We start from the raw sequence: 19,185 nt of genomic DNA, 5'->3' as shown, positions 1-19,185 counted from the left end.
CCATGTTATCTAGTAGTAGCAGTGCTCTCTCATCTCCATGGTATCTACAGTAGCAGTGCTCTCTCATCTCCGAGTTATCTACAGTATCAGTGCTCTCATCTCCATGTTATCTAGTAGTAGCAGTGCTCTCTCATCTCCATATTGTCTACAGTAGCAGTGCTCTCTCATCTCCATGTTATCTACAGTAGCAGTGCTCTCTCATCTCCATATTGTCTACAGTAGCAGTGCTCTCTCATCTCCATATTATCTACAGTAGCAGTGCTCTCTCATCTCCATGTTATCTACAGTAGCAGTGCTCTCTCATCTCCATATTGTCTATAGTAGCAGTGCTCTCTCGTCTCCATGTTGTCTATAGTAGCAGTGCTCTTTCAGCTCCATGTTATCTAGTAGTAGCAGTGCTCTCTCATCTCCATATTATCTACAGTAGCAGTGCTCTCTCATCTCCATATTATCTACAGTAGCAGTGCTCTCTCATCTCCATGTTATCTACAGTAGCAGTGCTCTCTCATCTCCATGTTGTCTACAGTAGTAGTGCTCTCTCATCTCCATATTATCTACAGTAGCAGTGCTCTCATCTCCATATTATCTACAGTAGCAGTGCTCTCTCATCTCCATGTTGTCTACAGTAGCAGTGCTCTCTTATCTCCATGTTATCTGGTAGTAGCAGTGCTCTCTCATCTCCATGTTATCTAGTAGTAGCAGTGCTCCCTTATCTACATAGTATCTACAGTAGCAGTGCTCTCTCATCTCCATGTTATCTACAGTAGCAGTGCTCTCATATCCATATTATCTACAGTAGCAGTGCTCTCTCATCGCCATGTTATCTAGTAGTAGCAGTGCTCTCTCATCTCCATATTGTCTATTGTAGCAGTGCTCTCTCACCTCCATGTTATCTACAGTAGCAGTGCTCTCATCTCCATGTTGTCTATAGTAGCAGTGCTCTCTCATCTCCATGTTATCTACAGTAGCAGTTCTCTCATCTCCATATTATCTACAGTAGCAGTGCTCTCTCATCTCCATGTTATCTACAGTAGCAGTTCTCTCATCTCCATATTATCTACAGTAGCAGTGCTCTCTCATCTCCATGTTGTCTACAGTAGCAGTGCTCTCTCATCTCCATGTTATCTACAGTAGCAGTGCTCTCTCATCTCCATATTGTCTATAGTAGCAGTGCTCTCTCATCTCCATATTGTCTATAGTAGCAGTGCTCTCTCCATGTTGTCTACAGTAGCAGTGCTCTCTCATCTCCATACTGTCTATTGTAGCAGTGCTCTCTCATCTCCATGTTATCTACAGTAGCAGTGCTCTCATCTCCATATTATCTACAGTAGCAGTGCTCTCTCATCTCCATGTTATCTAGTAGTAGCAGTGCCACTCTGCCAATGATCTCCTTCTCGCTGGAGATCAGAGAAGGTGTCAAAGCCATCTGATGGCTAATTAAACCTCTAGCTCAATAGGCCCTGCTCCTCTCTTCCCCTCTGCTCTTATGTCTCTCATTCCTCCCTCTCTTCCTCTCTCCCACTCATTTCTCCCCTCCTCCTACGCTGACGTCGGTTGCCACAGATGCCTTATTATGAGACAGGCACTGACACCGCCTTTCAGAATGCCACTGTGATCACAAACAGTTTCTAGAACTAGACAATGGTGGGGGAATTCTAAAAACTTCCCCCGTGCCAAAAACTTCAAGAGCAGCTTCCCCTCCTGTGAGTGTGAGTGAGAGTGTGGCAAATGAGGGAAGTTGAAAAGTTAGTGGAAGTTAGAGGGGGTGATTTGGGGCCGATGTTATTGGCATGCTGGCTTGACAAACCTTCAGATCTCCATCTCGACTAATTTCTCAGGGAGAGAGTGTCAGATACTTCTCTCTCTTCTTTCTCTGTTTGTTTCCAGACAGTTTTTCTATTGTAGTGTTCATGCATCGACCGGCGTGTTTGTCGGTGAATTACCGCTACAGTCATTGTAGAAAAACACCTTCAGAATAAAAAAGCTTAATGATGCAGATGATTGTTAGGCACCTCTTGCTGCCAGTCAGAAAGACAGACCTCTTGCTAATGTGCCTGGTGTTTACTTCTTCGCTTGGATTGAATCTGAAATCAATAACGGCGAGTGTATGAAACTCTGTGTATCAGACAGCAGACAACATCTGTTGGTCACAGATACTTAAAAAAAAAAAAAAGTAGGGACGTGAATCAGAATACCGGTCAGTTTCTGGTTTGACCACCATTTGCCTCATGCAGCGCAACACATCTTCACATAGAGTTGATCAGGCTGTTGGTTGTGGCCTGTGGAATGTTGTCCCACTCCTCTTCAATGGCTGTGTGAAATTGCTGGATATTGCAGGTCATGGAAAAACTGGGACGTTTTCAGCTTCCAGGAATTGTGTACAGATCCTTGTGACATGAGGCCGTGCATTATCATGCTGAAACATGAGGTGATGGCGGCAGATTAATGCCACGACAATGGGCCTCAGGATCTCGTCACGGTATCTCTGTGCATTCAAATTGCCATCAATAAAATGCAATTGCATTGTCTGTACGGGCACTTTGTTCACAACATTGACATCAGCAAACTGTTCACTCACATGACGTCATACACGCTGTCTGCCATCTGCCTGGTACAGTTAATACAAGGATTCATCCATGAAGAGCACACTTCTCCATCGTGCAAGTGGCCGTCAAAGGTGAGCATTTGGCCACTGTAGTCGGTTACAACGCAGAACTGCAGTCAGGACCAGACCCTGGTGAGGACGACGAGCATGCAGATGAACGTCCCGGAGACGGTTTCTGACAGCAGAAATTCTTCAGTAGTGCAAACCCACAGTTTCATCAGCTGACCAGGTGGCTGGTCTCAGACGATCACGCAGGTGAAGAAGCCGGATATGGAGGTCCTGGGCTGTGGTCTACGGTTGTGAGGTCGGTTGGATGTACTGCCAAATTCTCTAAAACAATGTTGGAGGTGGCTTATGGTAGAGAAATTAACATTCAACCCTCTGGCAACAGCACCGGTGCCCATTCCTGCAGTCAGCATGCCAATTGAACGCTCCCTCAAAACTTGAGACATCTGTGGCAGTGTGTTATGTGACAAAACTGCACATTTTAGAGTGACCTTTTATCCCCAGCACAAGGTGCACCTGTGTAATGTTCATGCTGTTTAATTAGCTTCTTGATATGCAACACCTGTCCAGGTGGATGGATCATCTTGGCAAAGGAGCAATGCTCACTAACAGGGATGTAAACAAATGTGCACAGCATTTGAGAGAAATAAGCTTCTTGTGCGTATGGAACATTTCTAGTATCTTTTAATTCAGCTTATGAAACATGGGACAAACATGAGAAGGAAAATTATGTGGATATATTGAAGCAACATTTCATGACATCAGTCAGGAAGTTAAAGCTTGGTTGCAAATGGGTCTTCCAAATGGACAGTGCCCCCAAGCATACTTCCAAAGTTGTGGCAAAATGGATTAAGGACAACAAAATCAAGGTAGTGGAGTGGCCATCACAAAGCCCTGACCTCAATCCTAAAGACATTTTGTGGGCAGGACTAAAAAAGCATGTGCGAGCAAGGAGGCCTACAAACCTGACTCAGTTACACCAGCTCTGTCAGGAGGAATGGGCCAAAATTCACCCAACTTATTGTGGGAAGCTTGTGGAAGGCTACCCGAAACGTTTGACCCAAATTAAACTATTTAAAAGCAATGCTACCAAATACTAATTGAGTGTATGTAAACTTCTGACCCACTGGGAATGTGATGAAAGAAACAAAAGCTGAAATAAATCGTTCTCTACTATTATTCTGACATTTCACGTTCTTAAAATAAAGTGGTGATCTAACTGACCTAAGACAGGGAATTTTTACTGGGATTAAACGTCAGGAATTGTGAAAAACTGAGTTTAAATATATTTGGCTAAGGTATATGTAAACTTCCGACTTCAACTGTACATACGTAAACTTCCTTTAAAAGAGTGGAATAAACGCATGGTTTGACACGCGTACGGACGTATGCACGTATGCACACACACTGGTCCATTCAAAAAAAATACTGCAGGAAGGGATATAAAGTTAACTGGATGAGGTCCAGAAATGGAAACAACCATTTTCATGAAACAAATCAAATGATTAGTGACAAACCTCTCCTATTCCAGTCTCAAAAGTACCTCAGAGGAGAGCCCTGTAACTGAATCAGCCCTCTAAGTTAGTGCGTACTTAGTGCTTAGTGCGTCTCTGTGTATGTTATTCTCCCTACTACAGATGTACCACACTGAGTTAAATGGAATGCAATTGTTCTTCTTCGATATCAAGAACTGACTTTGATTGTCATTTATTACAGACGGCAGCAAATCAATAGAGCAAATGAATGCAAACAGGTCATGTATTTCTGCCACCCACGACAGTTCACTGCTCCACCTGTATTTAAACTGGGCTTTCTCCCCAACACAGAAACATCATGACAAATCAAATCAAATTGTATTTGTCACATGCACCGAATACAACAGGTTTTAACCTTACCGTGAAATCTCTGACCTCCTCCACATCGTTGTCGGTGATTATGTCTACCACTGTTGTGTCATCAACAGTGGTAGACATAATGGAGTCGGAGTCGTGCTTGGCCACACAGTCATGAGTGAACAGGGAGTACAGGAGGAGACTAAGCACACACCTCTGAGGGGCCCCCGTGTTGAGGGTCAGCATGGCAGATGTGTTGTTGCCTACCCTTACCACCTGGGGGGCGGCCCGTCAGGAAGTCCAGGATCCAGTTGCAGAGGGAAGTGTTTAGTCCCAGGGTCCTGATCTTAGTGATGAGCTTTGTGGGCACTATGGTGTTGAACGCTGAGCTGTAGTCTATGAACAACATTCTCACATAGGTGTTCCTTTTGTCCAGGTGGGAAAGGTTAGTGTGAGATGCGATTGAGATTGCGTCATCTGTGGATCTGGTTGGGGTGGTATGCGAATTGGAGTGGGTCTAGAGTTTCTGGGATGATGGTGTTGATGTGTTTCAAAGCACTTCATGGCTACCGACAATGTATTTGTATTTTTTATTTAACATTTATTTAGGTATTACAGATTTGGTCAGGGAGAGGTTGAAAATGTCAGTGAAGACACTTGCCAGTTGGTCCGCACATGCTCTGAGTACGTGTCCTGGTATTCCATCCGGCCTTGTGAATGTCGACCTGTTTAAAGGTCTTGCTCACAATTGCCAGCAGCATACCACCCTGCATCCCACTGCTGGCTTGCTTCTGAAGCTAAGCAGGGTTGGTCCTGGTTGGTACCTAGATGGGAGACCAGATGCTGCAGGAAGTGGTGTTGGAGGGCCAGTAGGAGGCACTCTTTCCTCTGGTCTAAGAGCATTTCCCAATACCCCAGGGCAGTGATTGGGGACTGGTTAGGGTGCCGTCTTTTGGATGGGACATTAAGCGGGTGTCCTGACTCTCTGTGGACACTAAAGATCACATAGCACTTATCGTAAGAGTAGGGGGGTTAACCCCGGTGTCCTGGCTAAATTCCTAATCTGGCACTCATACCATCACGGTCACCTAATCATCCCCAGCTTACAATTGGCTCATCCCTCTCCACTGTAACTATTCCCCAGGTCATTTCTGTAAATGAGAATGTGTTCTCAGTCAACTTTCCTGATAAAATAAGGGTAAAATAAACATTGGCCAAAGGGAGTGTTATCACACAGTCGTCCGGGAACAGCTGGTGCTCTCATGCATGCTTCCGTGTTGCTTGTCTCGAAGCGAGCATAAAAGGCATTTAGCCCATCTGGTAGGCTTGCGTCACTTGGCAGCTTGTGGCTGGGTTTCCCTTTGGAGTCCGTAATAGTTTGCAAGCCCTGCCACATCCGACGAGTGTCAGAGCCGGTGTAGTAGGATTCAATCTTAGTCCTGTATTGATGCTTTGACTGTTTGATGGTTCGTCTGAGGGCATAGCGAGATTTCTAATAAGCGTCCAGATTAGTGTCCCTGTCCTTGTAAGTGGCAGCTCTAGCCTTTAGCTCGGTGCGTATGTTACCTGTAATCCATGGCTTCTGGTGGTGATATGTACGTACGGTCACAGTGGGGACGCTGTATTCAATGCACTTATTGATGATGTCGGTTACTGAGGTGGTATACTCCTCAATGCCATTGAATGAATCCCGTAACACATTCCAGTCTGTGCTAGCAAAACAGTCCTTTAGCGTAGCATCCGCGTCATCTGACCACTTCCGTATTGAGCAAGTCACTGGTACTTCCTGCTTTAGTGTTTGCTCGTAAGCAGGAATCAGGAGGATAGAATTATGGTTAGATTTTCCAAATGGAAGGCGAGGGATAGCTTTGTACGCAGCTCTGTGTGTTTTTTCCTCTGGTTGTACATGCCTGCATTAAAGTCCCCGGCCACAAGGAGTGACCATTTTGTTGATTCTTATACAGCTCGTTGAGTGCAGTCTTAGTACCAGCGTCGGTTTGTGGTGGTAAATAGACAGCTACGAAAAATATAGATGAAAACTCTCTTGGTAGATAGTGTGGTCTGCAGCTTATCATGAGGTACTCTACCTCAGTAGAGCAATACCTCAAGACTACCTTATTATTAGACATCACGCACCAGCTGTTATTGACAAATAGACACACACCCCAACCCCTTGCCAAACCAGACATAGCTGTTCTGTCCTGCCAATGCAGCTATATTATATTATCCGTTTCGTCGTTCAGCCACAACTCAGTGAAACATAAGATATTACAGTTTTTAATGTCCCGTTGGTAGGATAGTCTCAAACAGAGATCATCCAGTTTATTCTCCAGTGATTGCTCATTGGCTAATAGAACGGATGGTAGAGGCGGGTTACCCACTCGCCAACGAATTCTCACAAGGCACCCTGATCTCCGCCCCCTGTACTTCCTTATTTTCACATGCGAATGACAGGGATTTGGGCCTTGTCTGGGAGCAACATTACATCCTTTGCGGGGTTTTTTCTCCCCAGTTCGATGTGAGTAATCCCTGTTCTGATATCCAGAAGCTCTTTTCGGTCATAAGAGACAGTAGCATTACATTATGTACAAAATAAGTTACAAACAATGCAAAAAAACACACACAATAGCTCAATTGGTTAGGAGCCCGTAAAACAGTAGCCATCCCCTCCGGCAGCATTCTTTCAAGATGGATACTGGTTTCTCTCTTAAACGCAAATTCAGGTAGCTCTCTATCCTTTGGCCAAGCACCACATAAATATGGAATGTTCGTATCATACGACAATGAAATGTGTCACCATGGCAACGACGGTATAGTGCCGGTGTGATGTGCAGAGCGATGTAAGGATGAGGTCCATTAATCTGACTGGCTGGCTGAGATAGTGCCATCCCATTGATTGGCTGAGGCAAGGCGAGGCACGGAGCAATGAGGCACCTCTCCATGCATTGAGCTCCTACAGTGTTAGAAAGCTGTCAGTCGGAACGGAGCTTGTCAGTGAGGAGGTGGGGGAAGGTTAGAGTATGAATTTTCAGTGAGGGGGTGTGGATGGAGGGGTGAATGGATGGATAAACGGATGGGGATGGAGCTTGTAAGAGTTTTGTCATTCAGGGGCGTTGGGATGGAGGCTTGGAGTGAGGGATAGAGCCTATAGATAGGCAGCAGTAATTTCAGGGCTGTCTGCTTCACTAAATCATTGGTGCTGTGACATTGTCAGCTACCTTTACACATCCTCTGTCCTACTTACAGACTTAGGCTGCAGCCAAAATGGCGCCCTATTCCCTATATATGGGCCCTGGTCAAAAGTAGTGCACTATATTGGAACCGAGTGGCGCAGCGGTCTAAGGCACTGTTTCACAGATGCTAGATGCATCTTTTCAGACCCAGGTTTGATTCTGGCTGTATCACAACCGGCCGTGATCGGGACTCCCATAGGGCGGCTCACAATTGGCCCAGTGTCGTCCGGGTTAGGGGAGAGTTTGGCCGTGGTAGGCTGTCATTGTAAAGAAGAATTTGTTCTTAACTGACTTGCCTGGTTAAGTAAAGGTTAGATTTCTTTAAAAAAGGTTGCCATTTGGGAAGCAGTCTTACAGTTGCATGGCCATGAGGTAGGATGAAATCGCAGGTAGGGTGATATGGAGCTGTTGCCTGCCTGAGAAAAATACAATCCCTTTTTTTCTCTCTTTTTCCACCCATCTCTCATCCTCTTCCTCCTTTCTCACCCTTGCGGTGCTTTAAGACTGGTGAAAATGAGAGAATAAAGGAAAAAGAGGAAAGTGAAGAAGAAGAAAAGTATGATATAATAATGAAGGGGCCTGGTTGAATCTAAAGTCATTAGCCTCCTCTCTGGCGGTGCCTTCCACTCTCCTGATTGAAAGTCCAGCTAGGAGCAGGAAGTCGCACTGTGGCGGAAACTGAGGCCCCGCGGACCAGCTCTGTACGTGCTCTTTGACAGAGTGTCTGACTGAAACCCTGTTAAATACACTCACCAAAGGAATAGGGATGGAAGGACGGAGGGTGTGTTTGTGTGTACCATCATTGTCCTCCCGTGTTCATCAATGCATTAACAGAATTATAATTTTATTTCTACCGTCCCGTCCTCCGCTCCCCGTGGAAGTCCCATGTAGGTCCTGTGTGTCTCTAGTCCTTTAGACCCTGTTGAGTAATGGACTCTGATGGAGGGCGGTGACCCCGTTTGTCTATCGCTCTCCCTCTCTTACATGCACACACGCACAAATACACACACACACACACACACACACACACACACACACACACACACACACACACACACACACACACACACACACACACACACACACACACACCTGCAAACACACACACAGGACATCTTCCCATGGCTTGACAATGTTTGACTCACACTGCGCTGGGGCTTTTTATAGATCTAGCAGTGTCACCCTCTTCATCCCCTCTGTGCACATTCATCAAGCCAGGAAATGAGATAGCATGACCTTCCCTTTATGTGCCGAATAGAGACTTCCTGAGCCATGCTAATAATATACCTACAGTAGCCTACCTGAGAATAGTAACTAGGATTCATAAAGTAGATAGTGTATATAATGTCCTGGCTTCAGGCACCTGCAGCATACTGGTTTTATTTCAAGAAGTCGAGGGCATGAATCACATTGTTTCACTCCACAGTATATACACTGAGTGTACAAAATATTAAGAACACCTTCCTAATAATGAGTTGCGCACCCTTTTGCCCTCAGAACAGCCTCAATTTGTCGGGACATAGACTACAAGGTGTCTAAAGTGTTCCACATGGATGCTGGCCCATGTTGACTTCATTCTTGATACACATGGGAAACTGTTGAGTGTGAAAAACCCAGCGGCGTTGCAGTTCTTGACACACTCAGACTGGTGCGCCTGGCACCTACTACCATACCCCGTTCAAAGGCACTTAAAATATTTGGTCTTGCCCATTCACCCTCTGAATGGCACACATACAGAATCCATGTCTCAATTGTCTCAAGGCTTAAAAATCCTTCTTTAACGTGTCTCCTCCCATTCATCTACACCTGGACTCCTCTGGTCAGTCTATATCATGGAAAGAGTGTTCCTAATGTTTTGTACACTCAGTGTGTAGTCATATAGTGACATATAGTCACTTATCTCAAACAGTCCATGCCCATCTAATTTACTTAAGTGCTGAAATTCTTTACCGGTTTGTTATAGAGAAACGCTTAAGAAACCTTCTTTAATGAGTTCTGTGTGTGTCCGCCCACGTTTAACAGTACAGTGGATGGTAATGTTAGAATGTTAATGTCTGGGGCGTGTCAGCGAGCAGATGGATTTTTGATGAGAGATAATAGAAGTAATGAAGGGACCATCATCTGAGCTGAGAGTCTGAATCAATCACGAGAGAGCGAGAGGGAGAGGGAGAGAGAATATCAATCCCTAGCAGATGTGGCCCACCTGTGAGACTGACGTGTGTTATCTAAGTCATTATTCCTTTCCTTCAGCTTCACTTGGTAGGAGGGTTGTGCCATTTAGGAGCGGAACACACTGGAACACCGACATGGAACATACACACACACACACAGCGCTTATGCCCACATTGTTATGATTCAGGCTAATTTCTAGCATCATCTTTACTGTTGTCGACCTGTACTGCTCTGAGAAGTTCGGGAGAAAGCTTTGAGTATATTTAAATGATGTAAAAGTTCCACCTATCCCTGCTTGGATGTTCTGTACCTTGTTTGAGCTAGCTCCCTTCAGCCTGTGTCTGGTGTGAAAAGGTTGAGGTGTGTTTAAAAGACACATAATGAAGTTGGCATTTAAAGGCTAAAGGCATTTAAAGGCTGTGATGGGTACGTGTGAGACTCGACTGCCCTACCCACTTTTAATAGCCTGACATCTCCGATACAGAAACATTTTGATATTATGCCCCAGGGATGATCGATTTAATCTGCATGTGACACTTTTGTTGTTGTTGCTTTCTGTGAAACATGAAACTGAACCCAGTTTTTACAATTCAAACGCTTGTAATAGCAGTGTTTTAGTCTATACTAGATACATCAGACATGGGAGAAACAGACAGAAAACAGAGTGGCAGGGATCAAACGACAACATCAACAAATCCAATCTAGCCAAACGCTCCTATCAATTCAATTGACTGAGTGGGTGGAGCTGTTTCTGGTGTAAACACCATGGAAATGACCAAAAAACATTGTCTAACCCAGGTCTTGTTTTACCAGTGTGTATTTACGGTGATTACCTGCTCCAGTTTGTGTATTGGCCCTGATACTGTTAACCAGTATGGATCTGGTAAAGATCTCCAGCCCGATCAATAGGGCCAGAGTGTCAGATAAGCCTTCTGAAGGGGTGATGCTCTGAAACGAGAGGATGGGAGGATGAATTAGAGCTATTAGTGTGACCTCTCACCTCCGACTCAATGCTCTGTGGCTGAAAGTGAGCACTCCTCTTCCTTCCTCTCAGATGAATGTGTCCAGGTGGCCTCTTAGCTCTGAGAGCTCCATCTGAACATCCTGCTCTAGCATGGCCATGGCCCTGACTCTGGAAATGGCTCCACCCCTCTCTCTGGGTTTAATACTTTGGATTGGCCCTCACAGAGGCAGGCTCTGTTGCTAGGGAGGCTAAGAACTGAGGCAATGTGCACCAAAATGGCTCTCTGACTCTCTCCATCTTCCCTTGGATGAAGGAGTGGCTGTTTTTTTCTCCATCTCTCCTTCCTGCCCGTGTGACTCTACAGTGTTCTATTCAGCCGGATGTGACTAGTAATTTACCTCATAGCATACCATTACACCTATAGGACTAACCACTCTGTGTGTGTGTGTGTGTGTGTGTGTGTGTGTGTGTGTGTGTGTGTGTGTGTGTGTGTGTGTGTGTGTGTGTGTGTGTGTGTGTGTGTGTGTGTGTGTGTGTGTGTGTGCACATGAGTACCATCTCAACAACCATCAAACAGCTGCTTCCCAGCTGCAAAGCCGGCGGTCACATGGCCAGCCAGACCTTATATCACATAGCTACATGCTCAATCGGACTAAAACACATCCGTGGCAACAGGTTTTCATTGTATGACGACTGGGGACTTCAAGTTCAAAGCCATCTCCCGCAGTGTTGCTCTGAAACAGGCACTGTTGTTGCGTTCCTTCCTGGAAACCCTGGCTCCCTCTTATGTTGTTTATCTGAGGTCCTTAGAGGGGGTGTGTTGCAGTAGGACACAGCTTGGAGTCTAGCGCCACTTTGTACACAACCCACAGCCCGGGTACCATGGTACCACTGTTCACTGCTTTACCCCATCTAGCTAGGTTCTGCTTGTTATTGTGTGGGGGCAGTATAGGCCTGGCACCACAGCACTGCTGTTCACTAATTCACCCCATGTAGCAAGGCAGCTAGGTTCTGTTTGTTATTGTATTCTATGGGGAAGTGGGAGAGTAGGCCTAGGCCTGATGGTACCACTGCTCACCCCATGCAGCTAGGTTCTGTTTGTTTTTGTATGGTTCAGTGGGAGGTGTAGGCCACTGTGTCCATATCTATTGTACCACTGCTCACAGCTCACCCATGCAGTTAGGCAGTAAGAGCATGGTACCACTGCTCACAGCTCACCCATGCAGTTAGGCAGTAAGGGTATGGTACCACTGCTCACAGCTCACCCATGCAGTTAGGCAGTAAGGGTATGGTACCACTGCTCACAGCTCACCCATGCAGTTAGGCAGTAAGGGTATGGTACCATTGCTCACAACTCACCCATGCAGTTAGGCAGTATGGGTATGGTACCACTGCTCACAGCTCACCCATGCAGTTAGGCAGTACGGGTATGGTACCACTGCTCACAGCTTACCCATGCAGTTAGGCAGTAAGGGTATGGTACCACTGCTCACAGCTCACCCATGCAGTTAGGCAGTATGGGTAGGGTACCACTGCTCACAGCTCACCCATGCAGTTAGGCAGTACGGGTATGGTACCACTGCTCACAGCTCACCTATGCAGTTAGGCAGTAAGGGTATGGTACCACTGCTCACAGCTCACCCATGCAGTTAGGCAGTATGGGTAGGGTACCACTGCTCACAGCTCACCCATGCAGTTAGGCCGTACGGGTAAGGTACCACTGCTCACAGCTCACCTATGCAGTTAGGCAGTAAGGGTATGGTACCACTGCTCACAGCTCACCCATGCAGTAAGGCAGTATGGGTAGGATACCACTGCTCACAGCTCACCCATGCAGTTAGGCAGTAAGGGTATGGTACCACTGCTCACAGTTCACCCATGCAGTTAGGCAGTTAGGGTATGTTTGTATTGCGGCTGGAAGGAATATCGCCTAGGCCTGATTTACTTCTAACTGACAAAGGCTACAGTACTGGAGTAAAGGGGTTTGGATCCTGCTGCTGCCAGCAAACTCTGACGGGAACTGTGTGAGTGGGTCATATTGGGCCATTAGACAAAAGGGGCAGTTTCTAATTCAAACAAGCCCTTGTTAATAATAACGGGAAGCACAGTCTGGCAAACATTAACCATAATGGGGGGAATATTTATTTATTAATTGTATCTTCAAGTGACCTTGATTAAATGTCTACAGGATATGAGCGTGACTGACCGGACTGGCTCTTTTTCAGGCATCGTGATATTACAGTATGTTGATGTATCCCAAATGGCACCCTATTGCATATATAGTGCACTCCCTTTGACATATGGGCCCTGGTCATAGGTAGTGCACTATAAAGGGAATAGGGTACCATTTGGGATGCTGTCTATTTTCTGGTTCCTGAACTCCCCAAAACAAAAGCATTCTGTGTTTGCTTAGCTGATGTTTGTTGTGTGGGTTTCATGCACATTTTTTGGGCCCGGATAGAGAGTTGGCGTCTGGAGTTTCTTGGCCATAACTTCAATATTTCTGCATTAGTGGATCAGTAAATAACATATAATTGTGGTAATGAAGGAACCCTGCCGATTAATAACAGGATAATAGTAATCCCATTCTAGTAACAATGTCTTATCCAAGTAGGTTAAAAGGCAAACTCTAAAAATATGCTCATGTCAGATAATCAAAAAGAGCTTGTTATATGTCATTTGGACCCATAATTAAGGACTAAAAGTGAACAAAGATCTATCATATCAGCCATAGTTACTATTACTGTTGAATGTCCCCTCCCTACAAGCCTTCAGGCCTCCCCCAGCCTCTGCTCCCTCCTGCTCTGTGCTCTGACACTGATTGGCTAATGGTTCCAGACAAGTGTCAAAGGAAGTGTCTCAGTGATCTGTCGCTACGCTAACTAACACCTCCCACCACCCACTGTCCTTCTATAGTGACACACAGACACACACACATCAGCAGGAAGTGATGTGCCAGCTTCCTATCCCAGAGCTCCTAGCTGTGAGTACGCTGGGTTAAAAAGATGGCAGTATAGGGTCATATTCATTATGGTATAATGTAGCAAAGCAGTTTGAAAATTAAGCTTTCTTATTGGATTTATATGTCAGTAAGTCCCTTCCTCTTTTAGCCCATTTTCTTATGTTTGGTGGCTAATGAACACGACCCAGTCATTAAAGTACTGCATGTGCCAGGCCTATGCTGTTACTGCTCATTATAAATGAACAAGACACCACAGACAGTGGCAGTTAAGTGCCTGCTCCTGGTGCACGCTTCTCTGTTCTTTTATGTTCAAGCCCCAGTCGTTTCTCTCTTCCTCGTCGTTCCTCTTTCTCAGCCTATTTTAGGAAATCAGAAGGCTTTTTCACTTCGTTAACTATCTATCCGCTCTGAGGCGATTGCTTTTTCTTTCCTCATTGTTAACGCGGTAGCTGTAATTATTCACTGGGACGGTTCTTGTCTCTGCAGCAACAGGTAGAGGGAATGTAATTTGTAATTTTCCTCTCATGCTAATTATCTAGACGAGGAAAGCAGAAAAGCCATCGCTGCAATTCCCTGTTAATTATTCTCACCTTTCAAAGTGCCGGTCGTTGGGTCTGAGTCGCCCTGGCTACCTGTCCACTGCTCGGCGTGTGTTTACCAGAAGGAAACAGAATGCCACTAAATACTCCTCATCTGGAGAGCTCAGCACTTGTGTCAAGAGGTGCTGGATGGAATTGTTTCATGTGGAGGAGGAGGGAAGCATGGCCATGCATCCAATTAAAACCACGTTCTCTGTGAACTGTGCTGCTCTGTAAAAACCATGAAGGGAAAATTGGAACGCATTATAACAAGGTTGTTTTGCTTGAAGAGTAAGGGAAGTAACAAAACAGAGAGTGTGTGTATGTGTCCGCTTGTTAGTGTGTGTGTGTGCGTGCCGCGTGCATGTATGATGCATATGCTTATTTGTGCACGGGTGGTATGCGTGTATATATATGTGAAAATGCAGCCAGGTCACCCATGATACAATTCAGTTTTCAACGTCCATCCATGTCTGAGGACGTCGGGAGATGAAGTGGAAATCGGCCACTAGGGGCAGCATTGAGCGCTGTTACCAAGTAGGTTTTGGTTTTGCTATGGCGTTGTCGACAGGGACGGTGGATGGGCTTAAGCATCTGCCTCTGATTCCAAAAGTTGCCAGTTTGAATCCAGTGACAGAAAGTTTTTGAGATTTTTGTTTTAAGCCTATCCCAAACATTAACCCTTACCTGAACCATTCAGAGTTCAGAGCTCCCGGGTGGCGCAGCGGACTAAGGCACTGCATCTCAGTGCCAGAGGCGTCACTACAGACCAATGGTTAGATTCCAGGCTGTATCACAACCGTCTGTGATTGTCAGTCCCATATGGCGGCGCACAATTGGCCCAGCGTCCTCCGGGTTTGGCCGGGGTAGGCCGTCATTGTAAATAGGAATTTGTTCTTAACTGATTTGCCTAGTTAAATATTTGTTTTATTTTTTAAATGCCTAAACTTAAGATTTCGGATGAATATGTAATACTGACGTGAGACTGGGCGGTAGTTGGAATATATCGGTCCGTAATAGACAGATTTAGATAAAGGTGTTTGGAAGAACACACTCTCTCTCCAATCCAGACATGTCTGTACTTGTTAATGAAAGTGGATCTTTGAAGTGATGATGCAAGGTGGTGGTAACCAACTCCTCCATTAGAGGGTAGGGAAGTGAGGAGTGACATGGTGTGATGCGTGCTGTGCTGTGGAAATGAGGATAGGCATGGGTTAGACTCTGATAGACTAGAGTAATGGAACTGGGAAGGCTGGCATCCTGCAGTGGTTGAGAAAAGACAGAGGGGACAGAATGGGAAATACTGACTTGGACGGGAACAGACACCTGCTTTGCTCTGTGTGTGTTTTTCAATCAATATGATGTTTAGTGCAGCGGGCTTCTCTGTGTGTGCTCTGTGTTGCGGCACACTGATCTACAACAACAAACATCTATTAAGATGATATTGTGATTTAAAACATGTAATCATATTTAAAGAATGAAAAGGTTGTCTGCCTTGTCTCCCCAGAGCACACTGCATCCTCAAACATTAATGAACAGACTCGCACAAACACTCCTACCCACCGACACACTCCTCCCTCCTTACTGGAAGATGCAGATTCTTCTGTTTAAGAAACTAAGGGGTCGTTTGGTGTCGTGTTAATCACCTTGGCATTAGTTCCCAGGCTGATTTGATTAGTTCCTGTGAAGTCTAACTAACTTCCAATATCTGAGGGCCTGGGGGTAACTCCTAGACCTGAATTACACAGCCAATTCAATTATACCTTGTCCCTTTTGGGCCGGTGGGGGTCCCTCCTATCCAACAGACAAGGCTTTGGGTTGTATTAAAAACAGCTAAACATGTTAAAAACTACTTTGACCTTTCAGTGTAGTATGAATGCTATCATTAAAAGAGGCTTGAAAAAGAGTCAAAAGAGAAGCGGTCCCCTATATACACATCAGTGAGACAGGTATTATTAATGAATCTTCTGTGAAATTCATCAGAACTCAAGTTTAGCCAAATGAGATTCAGCCAACATAATTGAATTTGTCATTGCAAGTTGTCATTCATTTCTGTGAAATCCATTTGTCATTTGTTGAGGCCCGATGTAATAAAATACATTTCAGAGTATTGTTGGGAGAGGGCCAGGGTAAATATCCCCCCCCCCCCCCTCCCTCTGTAATTACCTGCAAGCTACTAAATTTGACCCTGTGATAATGGAAACTAATGTATTTTCAGCAACGTACATAGGAAGTCATGGATTTTGTGTTTTTTTACCCTCTCAAATGCTTTTTATAATTGTAAGCATATGTGTAGTTCTTGTTTTGTTATTTTTTTGTCATATCTGCCTGAATATATGTCTACGTCTGAAGTGATATCCTATTCCCTGGGTCATAGTATCATAAGGTTAAAAGTAACACACTATGTAGAGAATAGGGTGCCATTTCGGACTAAGCCTATGTTGGTGAATTGTAACGGCTCTTCTCCAGGAAATGGATATCCTTCTGCTCAGTGAGTGGTGGTTAGGCTGTAGATTGCACCGCTGACCCTGACTCTGAGATGAACTGATAAGTGGCCTCTCTCCTCTCTTCTGCAGCACAGTGAAGCCTTTGCTCAGCCTGGGAGAATACAGATTTGTGTGTGTGTGGTGTGTGTGGTGTGTGTGTGTGTGTGTGTGTGTGTGTGTGTGTGTGTGTGTGTGTGTGTGTGTGTGTGTGTGTCTGTGTGTGTGTGTGTGTGTGTGGGGGGGGGGGGGGGGGGGTGTGGGGGGGTGTGTGTGTGTGTGTGTGTGTGTGTGTGTGTGTGTGTGTGTGGGGGGGGGGTGTGTGGGTGTTTGTGTGTGTGTGTGTGTGTGTGTGCGTGTGTGCGTGTGTGTGTGTGCGCCCTGACTCTGTCCTTGGACAGGAGAAGGGGACTAGATCATAATAACACGATGGGACTGGGACACTTGTTTTCTGTCTACAACAATGGCTTTTCTCATGTGAGATGGAATACTGAAATGGGAGAACTAACCCAGGTCTTTTGGATGTACAAAATGTCTGGTTCCATGTCATCTTACTATAATGTCCCTAATGTGAACTAATTCCCTTGATCATTGTTGGTGTAACTTGGTTAGCTAGCTGGTTCCGCTGAACTGAAACAGTGCATGTCTAATGTGCTCCCTCCTCTCTCCTTCACTCTGGTCACACACAGGTAACTACCAGCTGTCTCCGACTGTGAACATGCCCCAGGACGACACCGTCATGATCGAAGATGATAGGCCACCTGTGGTCCCCGCCCACATGTCTGACCAATCGTCCTCCAGCTCCCACGATGACGTGGGCTTTGCTGCAGATAACCCAGTGACTTGGGCCCAGGACGAGCCAAACCAAAATGAGTGGTGAGAGAAAGAGATTTGACATTTTACACCCCAACAAGGTTTTCTTGACTTTTTGGCTGCAGCACCCACTGTCTGATTGAATTATTGATATCATGATGTTCTTGAAAGATGCCCTTGGTGTCTAGATTCCGATGTTATGGAACATTTCGTATGTGGGGAGCGTTAGGGCATGAGAAAGTGATATCTGACACTATTCTTTTAGTGTAGTCAACTGTCTGTGTGCCTGTGCCTGCGCACGGCTGTGTGCCTGTGTTGAGTGTGCGCATGCATGTGTGTGCGCACGTGGCCTTGTGTGTCTGTGTGTGCGGGCTCGCGTGCGCACGCCTTCATGACTGTGTGTATGTGCCTGTGTGCGTGTGTGCGTGTGTGCGTGCACGTGTTTGCCTTTGTGTTTAATAATGGATGTGACCTAGGAGGAATATGGAAGAGGGTTGAGTTAAACATCTCTCTGGGGTCCTAGCCAGTCCTCTTTCTTCCCCAGGGTGTCTCACACTTCCCCCTGGTTTGGCCTTCTAGAACATCTTGAGCAGCTAGTATTAAATATGGAACCAGGGGCTCAGCAGCCCAATGACAGGCAGAGGCTATGAGTCCTCTGGGACTGTACACTCAATTCAATGGTGCCTTACCAAGTGGTTCTGCAGTTTTATGAGGAAAATTGGGCTCCAGTGTCTCTGGCTCAGTGTAAACAGTGTAGGTATATATAATGCTTCTGTATAGAAACCCTCATCGTACATATGAAAGTGTGAATGGTATTTATTGATTACCGTGTTCAGCTACAGGAATTGGTGGTGGCATTTAAGTAGGTTTGCAAGCTACTGGTAATTTAATAATTGAATAAGACTTTTATTTCCCTCACCAACTTTAAACATCAACTATCTGAGCAGCTAACTGATTGCTGCAGCTGTACATAGTCCATCTGTAAATAGCCCACCCAATCTACCTACCTCATCCCCATACTGTTTTTATTTTATTTACTTTTCTGCTCTTTTGCACACCAGTATCCCTACTTACACATCATCATCTGCTCATTTATCACTCCAGTGTTAATCTGCTAAATTGTAATTATTCGCTCCTATGGCCTATTTATTGCCTACCTCCTCATGCCTTTTGCACACACTGTATATAGACTTTCTTTTTTCTACTGTGTCATTGACTTGTTTATTGTGTTATTGGCTTGTTTATTGTTTACTCCATGTGTAACTCTGTGTTGTTGTCTGTGTCACACTGCTTTGCTTTATCTTGGCCAGGTCGCAGTTGCAAGTGAGAACTTGTTCTCAACTGGCCTACCTGGTTAAATAAAGGTTAAATAAATTAAAAATAAAATAAAACATTTACCAAAGTGACCAGAATATTCAGTAATTAACAGGTAATCTATAGCAATCTATGGTGACTTTGGTAATTTATACTTGACTAACAAAAAACAAAAAACTGCATCTATAGTATACATTTTATATGTATGTGTCCATATTGTCCC

General features: G+C 45.2%; 1 protein-coding gene across 4 annotated transcripts in view; it reads left to right on the top strand.

Annotated features, from left to right (window-relative positions):
- Positions 1-19,185, top strand: part of LOC129822851 (partitioning defective 3 homolog) — a 568,315-nt gene that overhangs the window by 347,008 nt on the left and 202,122 nt on the right. For all 4 annotated transcript variants that reach the window (XM_055881305.1, XM_055881306.1, XM_055881307.1 and 1 more), the window contains one exon: positions 17,525-17,711. In XM_055881305.1, coding sequence (XP_055737280.1) covers positions 17,525-17,711 — 187 coding nt within the window. The remainder of the gene's footprint in view (positions 1-17,524; positions 17,712-19,185) is intronic.

The sequence above is a fragment of the Salvelinus fontinalis genome, chromosome 25 (genome assembly GCF_029448725.1).
Source record: "Salvelinus fontinalis isolate EN_2023a chromosome 25, ASM2944872v1, whole genome shotgun sequence".
Taxonomy (NCBI): Eukaryota; Metazoa; Chordata; class Actinopteri; order Salmoniformes; family Salmonidae; genus Salvelinus; species Salvelinus fontinalis.
Note: the sequence above shows the minus strand (reverse complement) of the source record. Positions and strands in the feature narration are given on the sequence as shown.